Here is a 21,369-nt window from a genome sequence, read left to right on the forward strand (position 1 = left end):
CAAAATTCTTCAAAGAATTTCAATTTTGTGTGCATTTTTCAAACAATCCCTCATAAAAGTAATTTTCAACGAGATTTTATTTGCCATTGAAGGTAGGGAAAGGAAAGGGGACAAAAACAAGATTTTCTTTGAGCCATTCCTGCCAATAATCTACAACTCTGCAACAGGGTTCAGAAAATAATGATTGGCTTAGGGACAATTGAAGAATTCTTTCCATTTTGATTTTTTTTCTTTCAATTTTCGTACCAATGAATATAAAAATTAATCTATTCTCCCGTATGGATGCAAAAAAATCTAGTATTCTCAATGATCTGCTTAAAATTGCTTTTAAGAGACATTTTTTCGCTCGTTTTTTTTTTCAAAATTCTGGAGGTTGTTTTTGGAGGGTATTTTTTTCGCTATGAGACCAATCGGTTTAAATTTTGAATTTTTTACAAAAAAAAAATAATTAGAAAAAAATCTCTTTAAAAAAAATGAATGTTTATTTTAGCCCCTCTTCCTCAAATTTGGGGTTTATAAAATTTAAATTGGGCTTTCACCAAGTATATTTTAGGTAGCAATAATATAGATATATAGCTACTCATGAACAGCCTTTGATCTTTTTAAAAGTAGTTTGTGGGAAATTGTTTATAATCAAATCCAAATTAGCTGCTAATTTTTCAAAATGACTTTTTTGTAATTTTTTCTTATTTTTCATTTATTTATTTTACCAGTACATAGTGTAAGTATTGACGATCCGAGTAAAATTTCGGATCCATGTTAACTTGAGTGTCTGTTATCAGCAGTTGTTTTTTTTACCTACACATTTTGTTTGCCTCGAGTTGGAAAATTTTATGATTTTTTTCATTCAGCAAATGGACAACTTGAAATGAAGCTTTGAAAAAAAAATTATTATCGAAGCAAGTAGCTGTCAATGCGTACTTTCAGAATATAACTGTACTTTGATACTTGTCTTTACTTTAATTGATTTTCATAATTTTTTTCATTTTTCATAAACTGAGCCAATTTTTTATGGCTATAAAACTATAAATATGGACCCCTAAATTTTTTATCTAATTTTGATTCAATGTTTTTTAGAATACTGAGAAAAGTTTTATTATCAAAGAAGACAAAGTACAAAGTACCGAAAAATGTCTTTAAATAATTTTTTTGCAATATCCTACCATTTTTAGCAATTTTCTGAAGGGGTACATATTTGTACCAATTTTTGAAACGTTTTAAAATTTCTTATGGCTCTGTGAATTTTCAACGTTAAAAAAAATTTATTCAATAAACTAGAGTCTTTGGCCTTTTGAATGGCTTATTTGAAGAAAAAAAATTGATAATTTTTTCTACCTTTCAAAACCAAAAATCTGAAGGGGATCCAATGGTCCATATTTGCTTACTTTCCCCTCTATTTATTTATTTATTTTATTTTTTTTGATTTTTAAGCAGGTAAAAATAATATGATAGGTACCTACCAATAAGTAGTATTATCAGAAAACGAGAAGATGGTCATCAAACGCAATATGCTCCCATTAAACCACTCAACCATCCAATTTTTTGACAATTTTTGTCGCTATGAAGTCTCTTGAAAACTAGCTCAAACTTCAAAGTGACCTTATTAGGAGCAGTTATCGTCCATTTCTTTTTGTTATCTGGGCCTATAGGTACTTCAAGATTCGATATTTCTGAAATTATTCGACTGACTGAGAAAAAATTAGACAAATGGAAGAGTAAAGGGGAGGATCCCATGGTAAAAAGTTGTTTGAGGTAAAATCTATCGAACCATTTATGTTCTACGGTTGCTCAAAAATTATCAAAGTCTCAAAATAAAGCTCATAGAACCGTGGGGGGGAGGGGTGACGAATAGATAGAGAAAAACAAATTTCATTGCACAAAATGCAAACTCAATTTTCTACCATTTCCGTTACTGAAATTTTTATGTATTTTTGGCCTTATAATTCATTAAAGGTGTTAATATTAGGTAGGTAGTTTAAAATTCACCAACATTTTAATAGTTCAACCCTTCTCATTGTTCATCTTATCAAATTGCTATCAAAGCCATCGCTTTCGATTCGACCCACCAGTGACCAGTATAACTGGCTTGGAGTTCCACCATTACAAGTGTACCAATTTAAGTTAACAAGTTGAAGAAACCAAATAGGTACTCATATTAGTCATTATACCCTCTTCAGATGAGTTATACTCTTGAATGAACAAAAAGTGAACTTGTACGATAGATTAGTTTGACCGGCCTTGACAAATATGCTTAACGGTTGAACCGGTTTAACGTATGTCTAGCTGTAAAGTGACGACGTTGCCCTAGTGTATGGTGTATTGTATCCACCAAACGGTAGATAATTTTTATCCAGCATGTGCATATAAGCCGGAGGAGCAAAGGGCATCGGACTGGACGACAGAGAAGACGCGGCCAGAAAGAAAGGTGGGAAAACTGAAATGAAAACTTATACTTCTACCTACACTCGAGACAAGCACGTTACAATGAACACGGTTCATGTACTTGCAACCTATACCTGTATTATTACCTATTAGTTACCTAGACCTACGTACGTTTAAAGTATTATTGTGCGTCGAGGAATTCCGTGAATCCTTTAGTAGTAATTAGGTATTTGGTGTGTGAGTATGACGACGGCGGACGCGTTCGTTGTTGAGACGTATTTTGGTCATGTGTACACGATCGTGACTTCGGGGCAGGTTAATCGGATCGGTAGTAGGTACAATATACGACTTACTAGTCGTTGACCGAATCCGAATGTTGGTAATCTACCTACGGTTCGCGATTCTTTTTTTATAAAATGTACCTTCGGTTGTGTCTACTTGTGCATGTGATTTGCCTGAATCTGGTCTCGTGTCGGCATACCGGTTATAGTACTAGTACTAGTACGAGTAAATGCGAAAATACGTGCGATAATGTTACCAGCCAGCCGTCGGATACGCGGCTGGCTGCGGCTGTGGCCGTATCCGAGCAAAACGCCTTGTTTGGTCAGTCGATCACTGAACCACATTCTAAACACGGTAATGCTATTTGGTCGCGTCTTAAAAAGCAATTTAAGTCATTCGATGTACTCAGACTGACGCTTAAAAAAGCTTTATTCGTTTTGCGCAAAATTTGGAATTCCGATCGCGCTTCCGAAAGCTCGCCGCTCAAAAATCATCTCGATAATGGAATATCGAAACGATTTCACGTCCAGCAGCAAGAAGAAGTGCAAAATGAAGGTAAATATATGTTTATTAAATTTACACCCTCTTCCACCTATACGAAATGGACCTCGACGAGTTCTACGTGTGCCAAGATTTCTCACGTTGTTACAACCTTTTTTACCTTTTCCACCTTTATGGTACCTATACTTTACTTTGACGTTGCTTTTTAGGAGCTACGTGTAGCTCGACAATAGTCTTCTTTTTTTAACGCGTTATTCTTATTCAATTATTTTATTTACGCAAAAGTTTTAATTAATTTTTTGTTTTGTTGCGAAAATAATTTCATTTACGCCGAAATACGAGAGTACAACGTATATAAAACTCACTTGGATAAGATTCAGTCAAAATTTTTTCAAATGAAAAAACTTCCCTCGTGTATGACTAGACGTATACTAGACGGTACCTTATATTATACTCTTTACATCTACCCAAAAAAGAATTGTTTCAACAGCTTTTGTTCGTTTCAAAAACCCAACACAAGTTGTTTTCATCGTTGTTATTTCTTCATCGTTTTATTAAGTTTTCTCTCTTTTTTGGTCGTTTTTCGTTTATTTATTTTTTTGTTGACGAAAAACAAGAGTATTCGTGAGAGAAAAAATATAAGCGATGAAATGTTTGCAGATTTTTTCTTCTCGTAAATTGAATGTTGACCTTCCTACGTGAAAAAATAGCTAAGTCGCGGATTTGCGATCAAACAGAACTATTTTTCTTTCGGAAAATATATATTTTTTGTGGAATACCTGAAAATATTTCTACAAAGATTTGAATCACTTTTTCAATCTTTATAAGTAGATAGATACATATTTCCTTTAAAAAAAAATCAGTGGAATCAAAAGGATTTTTAAAATTCTATCCACGATGCAAAACCGACGCCAGCCAAATGATTTTTCAAACCGTGTTTTCCTGGCATGTTAATTGATGAGTTTTGAAATTTTACTATTCGTTAGCTGCGGTAGGTAAAATAAAAAATCGCAACAAAAATTTAAAAATTTTTTGAGCTTTTTCTGGAGTTTCTGTTGAATTTTATACTGTGCCTTTTTAGACAAAAAATTGGATTGGGCTAAAGGTACTATCTTATAACATTGTAATAGATTTCATGATCTTATACAGGCAACACTGAATTCGAAAAAAAAAACAACTAACTTATAAAAATATTGATCACTGTGAAGAAGAAAAAATCAATACAAAACTAAAAAAAATTAAAAAGCATTCAGAAAAAAATTGTAAAATTGAAAAATTGTTCAAAAATTTATGAAAATTTGAAAAAAAAATGACCAAAAAATGAGATACTTATTCACGAAGTATGCAGGTAGGTACACAAAACATCCAAAAAAAAGGAACGCAAGAAAATTAAACGATATACTTCTACATTTTAGAATGATTCGATAGGTCACGTAAAAATACCCTGCCTGCAGGTAAAGCTTTCAGATCATGGATAAGCTCGATGTACTTTCTCAAATTTGGGGAATTTTTCAAAAATTGAATTTGAGCCAAATGAGGTGGAAAAACAAAATTAATTGGAGCAAGAAAGTTGAGATATACGTACAACGTGTGTAATTAATTTTTGACCCTTTTCCGCTTCTTTTTTTCCTTCAAGCATCATCGGTTGGAAGAGATAGTCTGAAAAGTGATTTCGTACAAAAAAATTAGAAGCTCTACATGTAGAATCACTTGAAACCACGCTCAATCGATTTGTGAGGTTATAAAAATGTGATATGTTCAAAATTTCAGCTAAATATCTAACTCACTTAGCAGGTCAATAAGATGAGTTTTTTTTTGGTGTGAATTGTAGTTTTCAAAGATTCATACATACATTTATAACTACTAAATTCACTCAAAAGTTCTCTCATAATCAATTGTAAAGGTGGTGGGAGGGGAAGGGATGTGAGGGGAGGGGAGGGGAGGGTCAGAAATGGTATTTAAATTAGTAGCTTAGTTAAAGGAAATGATTTCTTGTGTAGAAAAAAAAGAAAGGCTCTGACGACTCAAAATTACCTTCAATCAATACCTAATTTGTGAAGTCAAAACGTTTTTAACGTAGGGAACCTCTCGAGGTGTCTGCCTTCGATTTGAACAGGGTCACAATTTTTGGAGAGAGTATGATTTGAAATCTCCATAATAACCAAAACTTCAGCTGCCCAAATTGATTTTTCAATTTTTGGAGAATTTTTGAGAATTCAAAATTGACCACTTTTGATAAATTTATTCTTTTTTTAAAAAAATGTATAGATAGGTATTCTGTGAAAATTATGGAAATTTGTCCTGAAAATGATTCCTCCAGAATTTTAAAAATTCTCCAGAAAGCGTGGAAATCAATTTGGGCAGCTTAAAATCGAGTTGTGGCTTATTCTCAAACTATTTAAAGGAATTATATCCACATTTGAAGTGATTTCCTTTTGGTCAGCATCGTCCACTTTCCCATCATTAGAAACGTATGGTTAAAAAAACACGCTCGAGGTGTCCACCTGAGAATCGACTCAAACGTGGATAAATCCTTTAAACAGGTCGAGAATAAGCCACAACTCGATTTTTAGCTGCCCAAATTTATTTCCACACCTTCGAGAGAAATTTTGAAATTCTTGGAGAAATCAACAATTACGCTGGAAGCCCCAGAAAGCCTAGAAATTGTGTAATTCAGATGGGGAAGGGGTGTTGGTTTCAGATAAGATACCTCTTTCGTGCAGATTTCAAAAATTTCGATTTTTTACATTTTTCTCCTCATTATATATTTTGGTCAAAAAAACACACTTGAGGTGTCCGCCTAAAAATCAGCTCAAATGAGGATGAATTCTTCAAACAGGTAAAGAATAAGCTTCGACTCAATTTTCAGCTGCCCAAATTGATTTTCCACGCCTTCTTAAGAAAATTTGGAATTCTGGAAAAATTGGAAATTGCACTGGATGCTCCAGAGAGCCAAAAATGACGAAATTCAATTTGAAGGAGTTGACATTATACGTCAAGACTGCAAGTAATTTCCGTAAAACTCAATTTTAACTATAGGTAAATGTGTACGAGGACCATACACATAGATACATTTTCATAGTCAATTTCAAATTTTGTCAAAAATCGAAAAATCAATTTGGGCAGCTGACATTTTTGCTGTGGGGGTTTCAAACCATGTTCTTTCAAAAAATCTTGGTCCAATAAAGGACCATAGGTACCTTAAAAATCGAAAAATTAATTTGGGTAGCTTAAATTTTTTACTTGGGAGTTTCAGACCATGCTCTTCCAAAAAATTATGGTCTCGTACAAATCGTAGGTGGGTACCTTGAGAGGTTGCATAGTTAGATAGATCAGTTGAATGAGATAGCAATTTCAGTCTTTGATCTAGCTCAGTTTAGAAAATTTTTTATTCTAATTTTCTCATTTTCTACTCTTTAATTTTCAAAACTTATCCAACATGATTAAAATAGACTATTGCAGCTGACATTTTTTAGCATGCTTTTTCGTACCTATTTCTGCAATTTTGGATACCTTCCTTTGTGCCGCAGCTGTGAGACAAAAATGGAATTTCAGGGGTTTTTATTTCAAACCCACCAATTTTCAAGCAATGAGAATAGATATATGTATTTCTTACAAATGGAGTGGATTTTTTTGAAGAAGAAGAAGGCTTTTAAAATTTCAGATTTCTACATTGAAATGTACAAGTACATATTAGGTGGACGTACCACAATTCCTTTGATAGGTATCATTGGGCAACTATTTCGAACTTTTTTGTGTGTGTTTGGGTTGAAAATGGGCTTAATCGATAGTTTAGACCCTGAAACAAAAAACAGAGTGAGTTTTTTAAATTTGAGTTGTTTTTGTGGTCAACTGCAGAGACTGTCAATAAAGTTGCGAAAATGACCGTTTTTGCCCTACTTGAAGAGTTCGTAGCGACATCCGTATTGTTTTGCGAAAAAAACCAAGGTCATTTTCGAATTCTACGCACTTTTTTAAGTAAACTACTTTCCCCGATTTTTGATTTGCGAAGTTTCAAGCGCATACGATTAATTTTTCTAAATACGAAAAATTCAATTTGAACTTCGGGTGAACACAGTTCCGCGCCACGATTACGTGGTGGAGTAACGCCAACGTCGCGCGCTCTGAGTTTTAAAACATTATACAAATAAAAATCTTCTGTATTCGCTTGAAACTTCAAAAATCAAAAATCGGGGAAAGTAGTTTGTTTAAAAAAGTGCGTAGAATCCGAAAATGACCTTGGTTTTTTTCGAAAAACAATACTGATGTCGCTACAAACTCTTGAAGTAGGGCAAAAACGGCCATTTTTGCAAATTTGATCATCTCTATCCTGACACCACAAAAACAACTCAAATTGAAAAACCCCCCATTCTGTTTTTTGTTTTAGGGTCTAAAGTATCGATTTAAGCCCATTTTAAACCCGAACACAAATTTGCCGTTGCCTAGTGTAGTTTTACAAAATATCTAATGGTGTGTAGGACGTAGGTCAATGAACATTTGAAAGAAATACTGGAAAAAAGCTTCAATCCTTCAACATTTCATAAATTAATGTACCTAGGTATTGTAGGTTCATGTTTTTTTATTTTTAAAACTTGCTCTCACTGTTTTGGTCGCTTTTACAAATCAATTTCTTTTGAGTGCTTTAAAAATTTGAAGATATCAAACGCATGACCTAAACATATGTACTAAGTAGGTACCTGATCCCATTACCGGGCTTTAAAATATTGATTTTACCTTCATCTCATCCACATCGATGCTTTCAAAACCACGGAAATAATTTCAAAATGAAATCCTAAACCTAGACCTACATCTCTAGCTCATTCGATCATCTCCATTTCAATTTCAACTTGAAATTGGCTGTATTTATTTACCACGATCAACTCGTCGAGTTCATTTTCACACTACAAAGGCCCAAGTTGACACAATATCCTCGACTTTGAATCAGTACCTATCACAATCTACATTACATCCTTCTTACTCTGTTTATGTTCCAGCTCGAACATTTGGCATAAGAAGACGAATGCAGTTGTTCCTAATGTTACCGATATCATTTAAATTGGGTGTAATCGTAACTCTGCTGCTGGTGCTGACGGTGATGTCTCTAAAAGGCTTAATTATCGGCTTCCTTATACTATTGTTAATATTGGCCAACACTCATACGTACTCGAAACTATGGGGCGTTGGGAGAACATCCGAATTGAGCGAATCGTTAAATAGAAACGTACCAGTACACGTTCACGTGCACGCTTTACTATCCGACGATTACAACCATCGTCCGTCTCCATACATCGAACACTCCAATAGTTGGCCTGGTCATTCATCCGGTTATGTTTATCAAACTAATTGGCACGAATCGCCTACAAATGCCAATGCCGTTCAAGTAGTGACCCGGTGATGAGAGATCGTTTGAAAATACCACTCGTCGAATTGCTGTGTTGTGCAGCTTCGAGTTCCAAGTTCGATTCGATTCCGAATGCACAGCTATACCTACCTACTACATGTTACGTGTATTGTGTATTATATGTATGTACTTTTAAAAAGGGAGAGAGAGAAAGAGACAGAGAAAAAAGAAGAGAAAATGTGGCGGAGCGAATCGAGGTGCACCGCGTGTCCATGTTTCTAACCATACGGAAAAATTAATTAACAAAGTCATCAAAAAATTTTTCCCAGTTTTGCATTTTGCAAAATTAGCGATGTGTATGAAAAACGTGGACAAGCGGAGAGAGATTTATGTTAATTTTTAGCCGTTTTTAAATCAAATGTCGAGAGTATTTCTCAAAGGCTCGAGAATAACACTGAGTTTAATTTAGTTTGCCGTATTTATTAAAACATTTCTGCTCTCTCTCTCTCGTTGTATGATGAAATTCGTTTTATACACTTTAAAGCTCATCTAATGCATATGTATATTTGATTGTTTATCATGTAATTACAAACTCGTTCGAATTTAAAATTAATTATAACGAACACTCTTTAAGAAGTTTTAAGCGTTCGAGTTATTTCTCTTTTCTCTCTCTCCCTTTACCTTTATGTGTAAAAATTTTCCCCCTCTCCTTATACTTCTCCCATCTTCCCTCCAATCTTACACTCGCGCTTTCATTACTTGTATTATAGGTAAGGTACTCGCCTTTTTGTGTATATATACTTACTGTACCTAAGTTGTAAATACAAAATATATTAAGCTGACTTTAATAAACGTAATTATGATAATTTTTTTCAACACCGTTTAATATTATGCTTACGCGAGCTGAGTTGTTTGTTGAAAATTCACACAACTTTTAATGACGACGCTCGTCTTGGCTTCGTCGTCTTCTCTACGTTGACTATATAGCTGCACTTTGTACTTGTAGGTACTACATATTTCATGGGTAAATACAGTCGAAATATGCTGAGTTATTTTTATGATTATAAGTAAAATTCAGCGAAAGAAACTTACTGGAATTTACTTACCGAGGTAGCTACCTACCTACGTACCTCTCTCTATTCTTTATACTGTGAGAAACTCGAAATAACTATTTTAGAACTTTGTTGACATTGAGTGAAGCATAGGAGAAAATAAAAGGAATGCATCGAATAAAGAGTTTAATTAATGTCAACGGTGCAAGTTTTAAATTCGAATAGGTATACCTATGTTAGAATGAAAGATTTCCAAGACGAAAATTTTACTTATTCGCTCCCTCTGTTCGGCATCTTCGAATGTCGTTCGTTTGACGATGAGGCGAGCTAGAGGTGTCGAATAAATTCGAATTCTTCTCATAAATATGGATTTTAATTCGGATTTTTCGCAGCTTTTCAATCTACGGTTTGTATTAGATGAAGTAAGTATACCTGTATACCTCGTTTGTTGAAAGTTTTTGTTTTTGGTTCTATACTTTATTCGCTTTGAGAGGAAGATTAATTAATGATTTTTCAACTGTCTTGAAGTTTTGTAATATAAGATTTTCCTCGTATTGAATGTCTTTAAGGATCACTGTACGATGCTAAAGTAAGAGGGACGAAGGACTGTGTATCAGGAAGACCGATTCTATATATCTATTAGTCCGGCATATGACAATAGGAGTAATTGAACCCCCCTCGCCGATCCTCCGAGACAACTTTTTTCTTAAAGGGGACATCCTAAGGAACATTTTAAAGAAAACTTGACCAAAAAAAAGTTGGCCTTACTTACAAAATGGCGGCCATTTCGATTGACAGGTCAGCCGAAATCGTAGATTTCGCGTTTCAACATAGGACTTGCACGAAATTTTTGAAACCTTACAAAGGTAGATCGAAAGATCATGCAAAAATTTATCACCTGTCAAAATTTCAAGTGCTATAGTGCGTTTTTCGATTTTTGGTGAATTTTTGAAAATCCAATTTATGCCAAAAATGAGGGAAAAAATCAAAATTTTACCAAATTGACCAAGAAAGCTGAAATTTGGAATATACCCTATTTTTGACATGCCAAATCGATTGGAAACGGTTTCAACCCGTTTTGAGCAGTTCTGGAGCCTCCAGCAGATTTTTGAAACTCGAAACTCCCACAAAATTCCATCAAATTGGAGTTGTAAAGCTGAAATTTATTCTCAAAACTAATTTCAATACGCTACGAAGTACTGCAGGTGAATTTCAAGTCGTTTTGGAGCCTCCAGCGACTTTTTGAAAATTCCTGAAGCATCCAGCAGATTTTTGAAACTTTGAATTTTCACAAAATTTCATCAAAATGGTGATGGGAATCTGAAATTTACTCTACACTCCAATTTCAACACCCTCTGAAGACGACTTCAGGTGGGTTCAAGTCATTTTAGAGCCTCCAGCGACTTTTTGAAAGGTTGTATGGCGGTTTTTTTGTTGGAAAATTGAAATTTCCTAAGTAGCTAATAAAAGCTTCAAAACTGTTTGAAACCATCACGTAGTCCACAAAGTAAATTTTAGCTTGCCAACTCCATTTGATAAATTATTGTTACGGGAATTTCAAGTATCAAAAATCTACTGGAGGCTCCAGTAATTTTCAAAAAAGTCGCTGGATGCTCTAAAATCACTTGAACCCACCTGAAGTCGTCTTCAGAGGGTGTTAAATTTGGAGTGCAGAGTAAATTTCAGCTTTTCATCTCCATTTGATGAAATTTTGTGAAAATTTAAAGTTTCAAAAATCTGCTGGAGGCTTCAGGAATTTTCGAAAAGTCGCTGGAGGATCCAAAACGACTTGAAATTCACCTGCAGTACTTCGTAGCGTATTGAAATTAGTTTTTAGAATAAATTTTAGCTTTACAACTCCAATTTGATGGCATTTTGTGGGAATTTCGAGTTTTACAAATCTGCTGGAGGCGCCAGAACTGCTCAAAACGGGTTGAAACCGTTTCCAATCGATTTGGCATGTCGAAAATAGGGTATATCCCAAATTTCAGCTTTTTTGGTCAATTTGGTAAGATTTTGATTTTTTCCCTCATTTTTGGCCTAAATTGGATTTTTAAAAATTCACCAAAAATCGAAAAACGTACTTAAGCACTTGAAATTTTGACAAGTGATGAATTATTGCATGATCTTTCGATCTACGTTTGTAAGGTTTGAAAAATTTCGTGCAAGTCCTATGTTGAAACGCAAAATCTGCTATTTTGGCTGACCTGTCAATCAAAATGGCCGCCATTTTGTAAGTAAGGCCAACTTTTTTTGGCAAGTTTACTTTAAAATGTTCCTTAGGATGTCCCCTTTAAGAAAAAAGTTGTCCCGGAGGATCGGCGGGGGGGGGGGTGCAATTACTCCTATTGTCACATGCCGGACTAGAAGGTTTACTTTTGAAACGAAAAACAGTAGGTTAGAGTTAGTTTTGGGGTTTTCCCTCCGAAGAAATACATCTTCATAAATTCTAAGTACGTAGCGATCCAATTCGGCGAATTCAAACAAAAATGACCTATTGGCCTTAAAATGGAACAAGTTATCATACACGTAATAAACAAGATCAGACTGATGACGTCATTTTATAGCAGATGAAAACGTAACAGATCATCTTTAAGAGCTGATGATATGCAAGTAAAACGTTTACACAAAATGATTCAACGGAGGAAGAGGAGGAAGCGACAAGGATCATCTCGCAAGTTGAAATTGTGTTTTTTCATTTCATTAAGTAATTTAAGTACCTTTGTAAGTAATAAAACAGGGTCTGAGTTCCTACCTATCCTATCACTTATATTTTTATGAAATGAAATTTATAACCAGTAAAATTTTACTATACGAAGGTAATAAAAACTATTTTTCTTAAAAACACGTATAATTTTGAAATTAATTTTTTTCCATAACTCCGGCTTCTTTTGAAATAATTCTGATTCAACTTTGTTGCTCATTTATTCAAATTTAAACTCGAAAAATTACCTACTGAATTGAAAATAATTTTCTCATAGTCTGTTTATTGATACCTACTTTAAAAAATATTCTTATAATTTTAGAAAAAAAAAGAACACTCAATATTCATTCAAAATTCTAGGTATTCTCACTGTCGAGGCAGAAAACCTCCCATTTTTTTAACGTAAGTATTTATAGATACAGAATTAAAGACTACCTACGTATTTTTCCGTTTGAAATACTTATTAATTATTCGTTAAATTTTATGAATGAAAGATGAATTCAACTCGTATTAGAGTAAGTAGGTATTTTTTTGCTTCTTTTGAAAACGGTTTCATTCATAAGAATTTTACAAGAGTTTCTAATTTCTAAACAAAAAATTGAAATTCTCCATTCATAAAAAAGTATGCAAAGAAAATCCTCATGATTGTAAAAATTTGAATCTTGTCGAAGAAAATTTTCTTATGTAGGTAAGTACTTAGCTATACTTTTTTGACTTGATATGTTCATACCTATAGCAACATTTCAAACGAGCGATTATATTTTTACACATATTTTTACGATCGTAATTCTTAAATTCTAAAGAGGTTGCTTTAGTAAGTATAAAACAAGCTACTCGGACCCGACAGCACCGAAGAGGAAGACGAGCTCGCGAATCCGGCCAGTAGAGAGACCGGCGGCCAGGTAGATAATTTACACCCGTTAATAAAACACATCGAGCATTACTCTCGGTCGAAAATTAAGCTGTCGTTATTCGCACGTCGCAGCGTTTTAAAACCTAATTCGACGATCTTTACGACGCCATTTGATAGAATTTTTCACCGTTTGTGTAGCTTTTTCACGTTGTATTTCTATTTTTCTTTACAGCCTCGCAGTTCATAAATATTTAATCTATTCCATCAACGTTAGCATAGTACCTCTGGCTGGCATTTTTGAGCGCGCCGAAACTTCCATTACGGCGCAGTGGTGGGTGTAAACAGTGTACCTGTGTTTATTAATGCTATAAACAAAATTAATAATTTTACGAGCCCTGATCATCGTTTCGGACCTTTCTTCTTTCTCCTTACTTATACTTTGTTTGTAATATTATGAAGAGGAAAAGGTACTGGAAAATCTATAAATCGAGATTTACCTACGAGTAGGTATGTACTTATTTTCGTGAGTGATCGCAGACTGAGCATAATGATTCTGGTCTTCTTCGATTGGGAAAAGATGGAGGATTCAGTTGTCAGAATTAGTAAAATTGAGAATTTTTGACGTGAGTGTGTTTTTGCGCGGGGTTGTCTAAAAATTATTAAAAAGCTGTTCCGTGTCACCCTGGTCGATAAGATGAACGATATGGACATTTTGATAACTCAGATACAAATTAATCGATTTCCAATTAGAGTGGAAGTACAAATTACGTACCTATTACTTACAATACTTGCAATTTTGTTCAATTCCGCAACTTTGTCAACTTACGATAATTTTTCATTCTTACAAGGGAGGTGCCCCAGGTGACATGCACCGATTTGAATGATACTTGCACCATTGGATAGAGGACATCGAACATAGTCTACCACGAAATTTTCAGCTGCTGAAGTTAATATTTCGATTTTTCAGAGCAATTTTTCGATTTTCACATAGCAATTTTGAAAAATTGGCCAAAAATAGTCGGCGGAGGTCGCATACCGAAACCATTAATATTATTTGGGTATCTCAATACATATGATGAGACTAGCCCACGGTGAAAATTTCAGCTGCTGAAGTTCATATTTGAGCCCTCCAGGGCGATTTTCCTATTTTCGCATGGCAATTTTGAGAAATTGGTCAAAAATAGTCGGCGGAGGTCGCATACTGAAACCTTCAATATTATTTGGTCATTTCAATACATATGATGAGACTAGCCCACGGTGAAATTTTCAGCTGCTGAAGTTAATATTTGAGCCCTCCAGGGCGATTTTTTGATTTTCACATTGCAATTTTGACAAATTGGCCAAAAATAAGCGGCGGAGGTCGCATACCGAAACCTTTAATATTATTTGGGTATCTCAATACATATGATGAGACTAGCCCACGGTGAAAATTTCAGCTGCTGAAGTTGATATTTGACCTTTCCAGGGCGATTTTTTGATTTTCACATTGCAATTTTGACAAATTGGCCAAAAATAGTCGGCGGAGGTCGCATACCGAAACCTTCAATATTATTTGGGCATTTCAATACATATGATGAGACTAGCCCACGGTGAAAATTTCAACTGCTGAAGTTCATATTTGAGCCTTCCAGGGCGATTTTTCTATTTTTGCATGGCAATTTTGAGAAGTAGAAAAATTGCCCAGGAGGGCTGAAATATCAACTTCAGCAGCTGAAAATTTCACCGTGGGCTAGTGTCATCATATGTATTGAAATGCCCAAATAATATTGAAGGTTTCGGTATGCGACCTCCGCCGCTTATTTTTACCCAATTTCTCAAATTTGCTTTGCGAAAATATAAAAATCGCCCTGGAAGGGTCAAATATCAACTTCAGCAGCTGAAATTTTCACCGTGGGCTAGTCTCATCATATGTATTGAGATACCCAAATAATATTAAAGGTTTCGGTATGCGACCTCCGCCGCTTATTTTTGGCCAATTTGTCAAAATTGCAATGTGAAAATCAAAAAATCGCCCTGGATGGCTCAAATATCAACTTCAGCAGCTGAAAATTTCACCGTGGGCTAGTGTCATCATATGTATTGAAATGCCCAAATAATATTGAAGGTTTCGGTATGCGACCTCCGCCGCTTATTTTTGGCCAATTTGTCAAAATTGCAACGTGAAAATCAAAAAATCGCCCTGGAGGGCTCAAATATTAACTTCAGCAGCTGAAAATTTCACCGTGGGCTAGTCTCATCATATGTATTGAGATACTCAAATAATATTAAAGGTTTCGGTATGCGACCTCCGCCGACTATTTTTGGCCAATTTTTCAAAATTGCTATGTGAAAATCGAAAAATTGCTCTGAAAAATCGAAATATTAACTTCAGCAGCTGAAAATTTCGTGGTAGACTATGTTCGATGTCCTCTATCCAATGGTGCAAGAATCATTCAAATCGGTGCATGTCACCTGGGGCACCTCCCTTGTTAGTAAAATACAGCAATTTGTCATTTTTGGTAAATTACTGTAATTTTTCATTATTGGTGAATTACTGTAATTTTTCATTTTTGGTAAATTATGGTAATTTGTCATTTTTGGTAAATTATGGTAATTTGTCAATTTTGGTAAATTATGGTAATTTGTCATTTTTGGTACATTACGGTAATTTGTCATTTTTGGTAAATTATGGTACCTAATGTGTGATTTTTGATAAATTACAGTAATTTGTCATTTTTAGTAAATTAAAGTAATTTGTCATTTTTAATAAATTGCAGAAATTTGTCATTTTTAGTAAATTACTGCAATTTTGGTAACTTGTGGTAATTTGTTATTTTTGGTAAATTACTGTAATTTTTTCATTTTTGGTAAATTATGGTAATTTGTCATTTTTGGTAAATTATGGTAATTTGTCATTTTTGGTAAATTATGGTAATTTGTCTTTTTTTGTAAATTACTGTAATTTGTTATTTTTAGTAAATTGCTGTAATTATTACATTTTTGACAAAGTATAGTAATTTACCAATTTTTGGTAATTTACAATAATTTGTCATTTTTGGTAAATTACGGAAATATGTTGATTTTAGTAAATTACGGTAATTTGTTGATTTTGGTAAGTTACATTATGGTAATTTGTTATTTTTGGTAAATTATGGTAATTTGTCATTTTTAGTAAATTACTGCAATTTTGGTAAATTGTGGTAATTTGTCATTTTTGGTAAATTATGGTAATTTGTCATTTTTGGTAAATTGCAGCAATCTTTCATTTTTGGTAAATTACAGTAATTTGTCATTTTTAGTAAATTACGGTAATTTGTCATTTTTGGTAAATTATAGTAATTTGTCATTTTTGATAAATTACAGTAATTTGTGATTTTTAGTAAATTACAGTAATTTGTCATTTTTAATAAATTACAGTAATTTGTCATTTTTAGTAAATTACTGCAATGGTAAATTGTGGTAATTTGTCATTTTTGGTAAATTACTGTAATTTTTTCATTTTTGGCAAATTATGGTAATTTGTCAATTTTGGTAAATTATGGTAATTTGTCATTTTTGGTAAATTACGGTAATTTGTCTTTTTTTGTAAATTACTGTAATTTGTTATTTTTAGTAAATTGCTGTAATTATTACATTTTTGACAAAGTATAGTAATTTTCTATGTACCTATTTTTGGTAATTTACAATAATTTGACATTTTTGGTAAATTGCAGTAATTTTTCATTTTTGGTAAATTACGGAAATATGTTGATTTTAGTAAATTACGGTAATTTGTTGATTTTGGTAAGTTACATTATAGTAATTTGTTATTTTTGGTAAATTACGGTAATTTGTTGATTTTAGTAAATTATGGTAATTTGTAATTTTTGATAAATTACGGTAATTTGACATTTTTTGTAAATTAGGCCTACTGTAATTTTTTCATTTTTGGCAAAGTATGGTAATTTTCTATGTATTTTTGGTGAATTACAGTAATTTTTCATTTTTTGGTAAATTACTGTAATTTTTTCATTTTTGGTAAATTACTGTAATTCTTTCATTTTTGGTAAATTACTGTAATTTTTTCATATTTGGTAAATCACAGTAATTTGTCATTTTTAGTAAATTACGGTAATTTGTCATTTTTGGTAAATTACAGTAATTTGTCATTTTTGATAAAGTATGGTAATTTGTCATTTTTGACAAAGTATAGTCATTTTTTGGTAAGTTACGGTAATTCTTTGGTCAATACGAGTACGGTCGTTTTTCGATAAATTATGCACATTTTTTTGATAAAGGGCATATGTGAGTAAGATGGGTGAATCGGCCCCCGGCACATTCAGCGATGAAATTTTGGTGGTAGGCAGATACCATCAAAATACTTTGATCCGCCGAGTTACGGACCTGTATCTTGAGTGGCTCTTGAGTAATGGGTTAATTACTCAAATCGGCCTCAGACCTTTTTCTCCAGATTGGCTCGACCGATTTTTTTAAAACTTGGACCGATGTGTAGCTATATACGAGGGGCTTCCATGAAAAAATTTTGAGCTTCCCCCCACTATTCTTCCCCCCTCAAATACTCTACTCAAAATTTGAGTGCCTTCCTTACCTATGAAGCATACTCGGCACAATTTTTTAATTCACGTTTTTAGATACCTTATTGACCCAAGAGTAACATATTTTTTTTTCAGAAGTGTATCTCATTGGGGCCATGGTCAAAAACGAGGGGGAAACCAGACATGATGAGCAAAAAAAGCCAAAAAACCCAATAATCGTCAACGTAACTGAGGAGCTGAAAGTCAATTATTCAACAGATACTTACAAAATGACGTCCACTTTGCTTAAAAAGTATCCGGACCCCCAAAAAAAAGATGAGAGGAGGGCTACAGTGCCCAATCTGAAACTAAATTGACTTTGGGGTCCTCTAATCGAAAAATTGACACCATATTCGTGCTCAGGCGGTTTAAATCATATGAAAATGACACCCATATTGCCTTGATTATTTTGAACCCCCAAAAAGAGGATGGAGGGGGGTCACAGCAGCTCAATCGAGGGTCCAATTGATTTATTGCGTGCTTATTGGTAGTATTTTTTTTGTGTCTCGAAAAAGTAAGTATCTGTTGAATAATTGACTTTCAGCTCCTCAGTTACGTTGACGATTATTGGGTTTTTTGGCTTTTTTTGCTCATCATGTCTGGTTTCCACCTCGTTTTTGACCATGGCCCCAATGAGATACACTTCTGAAAAAAAAATATGTTACTCTTGGGTCAATAAGGTATCTAAAAACGTGAATTAAAAAATTGTGCCGAGTATGCTTCATAGGTAAGGAAGGCACTCAAATTTTGAGTAGAGTATTTGAGGGGGGAAGAATAGTGGGGGGAAGCTCAAAATTTTTTCATGGAAGCCCCTCGTATATAGCTACACATCGGTCCAAGTTTTAAAAAAATCGGTCGAGCCAATCTGGAGAAAAAGGTCTGAGGCCGATTTGAGTAATTAACCCATTACTCAAGAGCCACTCAAGATACAGGTCCGTAACTCGGCGGATCAAAGTATTTTGATGGTATCTGCCTACCACCAAAATTTCATCGCTGAATGTGCCGGGGGCCGATTCACCCATCTTACTCACCTATGCCCTTTAATAAAAGATAGATATAATATAATTTTTTTTTTTTTGTAAATTAGGATGGTGTTTTTTTTTTATTTTTTTGGTAAACTCACTACAGTAGTTCCCTAACTATAGTACGTACTTGGGTGGTAATTTTTTATAGTAAATTATTTGTAATTTTTTATAATCATCATTGATGTAATGTAAGTACTTATTACAAGTAAGTTCACTGGTAATTTTTTGGTAAATAACTGGTAATTTTGGCGAAATATTGGTAATTTTTTGGTAAATTGCTGATAAATATTCATGACTTGAAAGTTGAAACTTTCCTTGGAGAGAAGTCTTAACCTTCAATTATTCTACTCACGAAGGCGTCTAATTAATTTCTAGAAGGGATGAGGTGAGTAATGGCATATGGAGTACTTACAATGTAAATAACATATAAAAAGTTGGTGATACAGATTGAAAAAACAAAAATTTATCGTCTACGTGGCAAAAATTCCATATTACCAAATCAACCAGTCTGCATATTTGCGAAAGTAAACTTTTGTTTCATAAAGTAAAGATTTCACAAACGAACGCGAATATTTGAAACGTTTTATTTGATTCAAACGCAAACGAGGGTATCGAACTACAATGATTCGAATATTGTAGAAAACACAATATTCAACATCGGTGTAAATCAACTTTCTGAGTAAACACAGCATTATCTACAAAATAGGTAGGTAGAATGAAAACATGGAGAAAATTTCATCATGATCGACGTATTAATTCATGCAATATTTAATTATTTACGTCGAAAAGTTACCGCAGTCTTCCGAACGAATCAATTCTAATTTGCACCGAATTCGTTAATGCTTTACAATACTATAAAGAAAACTGTGTTTTCCAAACACGTATCTGTGTAGCACTTTACGCAGACTTTGCTACCACGTACCTATATCGTAGCTTATAGCGAGTGAATTTTAAAACATCTCGTTGATGTACCGCATATCTTCACAACCTATAAAAAATTTCGTATTCGCGAAATTTTCAGTTTTAATTTTTGATAAGAGTGTAGGTCGTGATGGGTGCTCACTTTGCGGTACTGTAGGTAGGTACTTACTACGTATAGGGTACGGTAGTAGGTGTGAATTGGTTGGTTGAGCTTTGCCTTCAGCGTTCACGTGGGATGAATAGAAATGAAATTGGTATTCATTTTTCGTTCTCAAATCTACCTGTTCTTATAGAGTGTATCGCTATATGAGAGACTGCTGGCAGAATTGCTAAAAACGCGAATCGCGCCAGTAGTTCCGTAATGGAAGTGCTCTTTGATGTCAAATACGCGTTACACTTGCAATTAGTATACGAGTATGACAAAATAAACTATGAATGGAACTATATAGGTACGTCGTGTATGGCTTATTTGCCTTAGGTACTTTCTATAATTCACATATAGGTACCTACGAAGATTAAGTTGGGAATTTCGCGTTATACGATGAGATAAGTCAATACGACCAGCGATGTTTTGTCAATAAACATCTCTACATTTCTGACCGAGTTCTGTGACAACAGCAGTCGAATTATAGGTCAATCCGTTTACATTAGGTACCTGTATAGGGCTATTAGATGCATAATATGCAATTTTATTTATTGCTGTATTGAATGCGCACTCGTCTCATGGGCATTATCGATGAAATTATTTGTGGAAAATGAGATCTGATTTATGTTAAAAGTAAAATATTTCTGGAGACGAACTGGTCAATTGAGTCTCACGAGAAACTGTTAAAAGTGGCGGGGTAGGTAGGAGGAACACCACGAGAGAATACCTGCTCACAATATTTATGAAATTACATATGACGAATCACGATAGGTAGCAATGATGGTGAAAAAGCTTTAGAATGCTCATTGTAAGTTCAACAAATTCCAGCACAATTTCCGTTGAATAATTCATCAATACGATGATGTAACTCGTTCAAAATTTGTATTTATAAATAAAACGATGTTGTCAGACATAGGTAGGTACACGTGAAATTTATACGAGATGTTCAACATTATGGTAATCACGAGGCAATGAATAATTACTTTGTAATTCGTAGTGAGTAATTTACCATTTGAAAAGTTTAATTGGTTTAAATTTTCAGGCGTAATTTCGATGTTTTTTTTTGCCCTAAGGTAGAATAGGACAGTGTCTTGAATTTTTTCTGTAGAGTAGAAAGAACGATGATTCAATTTTCAAAAGCATTGCCACAATTCTGTGCTTACCGTTCGTTCGACTATATGTAAATTTAGTTAATTAATGAGACCTACAAATTTTTATGAGCTAACATAAGACTACTTTTTCTCATGAACTGTTCCAAAAAGATCTCATTGAAAGATGGTTCAGGTAATAGTCTCTGAGCCATTACTCTGTAGGAACAGAAACCACCAAAATTTCAGTTGCAAGTTTTGAGTTTCATTATCATTACTCTCATAAAAAAACCTAAAGTAGCAGATATTTTTCAGGATATGCACTGAAAATCGTCAAAGAAGCGAGTACCTCGGATGGATCTCTTGTGAAGATACATTTTATTGACCAGTGGTGCACTTACATAATGTCTTTTGAATTTTCTTTTTGTCGACTCTTCTATACACATACGAGAGGCAATTTACTTATAACCTCATCAATCGACGAAAATAAACTTCGAAAAGACGAAAAGAAAAAAAAATCTC

At 33.9% G+C, this 21,369-nt stretch overlaps 2 protein-coding genes across 3 annotated transcripts in view; one reads left to right on the forward strand and one right to left on the reverse strand.

The window, feature by feature from the left end:
• The window catches only part of LOC135844693 (LHFPL tetraspan subfamily member 6 protein-like), a 366,811-nt gene that overhangs the window by 106,872 nt on the left and 238,570 nt on the right, over positions 1-21,369 (reverse strand). The gene's annotated exons all lie outside the window — the stretch shown is intronic.
• LOC135843856 (uncharacterized) lies at positions 2,490-9,372 on the forward strand. Its single transcript, XM_065361891.1, has 2 exons — positions 2,490-3,219; positions 8,160-9,372. The coding sequence occupies exons 1-2, from the start codon at positions 2,799-2,801 to the stop codon at positions 8,558-8,560; spliced, it is 822 nt and encodes a 273-aa protein (XP_065217963.1). The 5' UTR covers positions 2,490-2,798; the 3' UTR covers positions 8,561-9,372.

This window comes from Planococcus citri, chromosome 4, assembly GCF_950023065.1.
Source record: "Planococcus citri chromosome 4, ihPlaCitr1.1, whole genome shotgun sequence".
NCBI classification, from domain to species: Eukaryota; Metazoa; Arthropoda; class Insecta; order Hemiptera; family Pseudococcidae; genus Planococcus; species Planococcus citri.

What these genes read in the sequence shown, in the direction of transcription:
- LOC135843856 (XM_065361891.1), top strand. Translation starts at nt 2,799, where the DNA reads ATGTACCTTCGGTTGTGTCTACTTGTGCATGTGATTTGCCTGAATCTG. An exon ending in AGAAGAAGTGCAAAATGAAG is followed by an intron (nt 3,220 to 8,159) that starts GTAAATATATGT and finishes TTTATGTTCCAG; the next exon opens with CTCGAACATTTGGCATAAGA.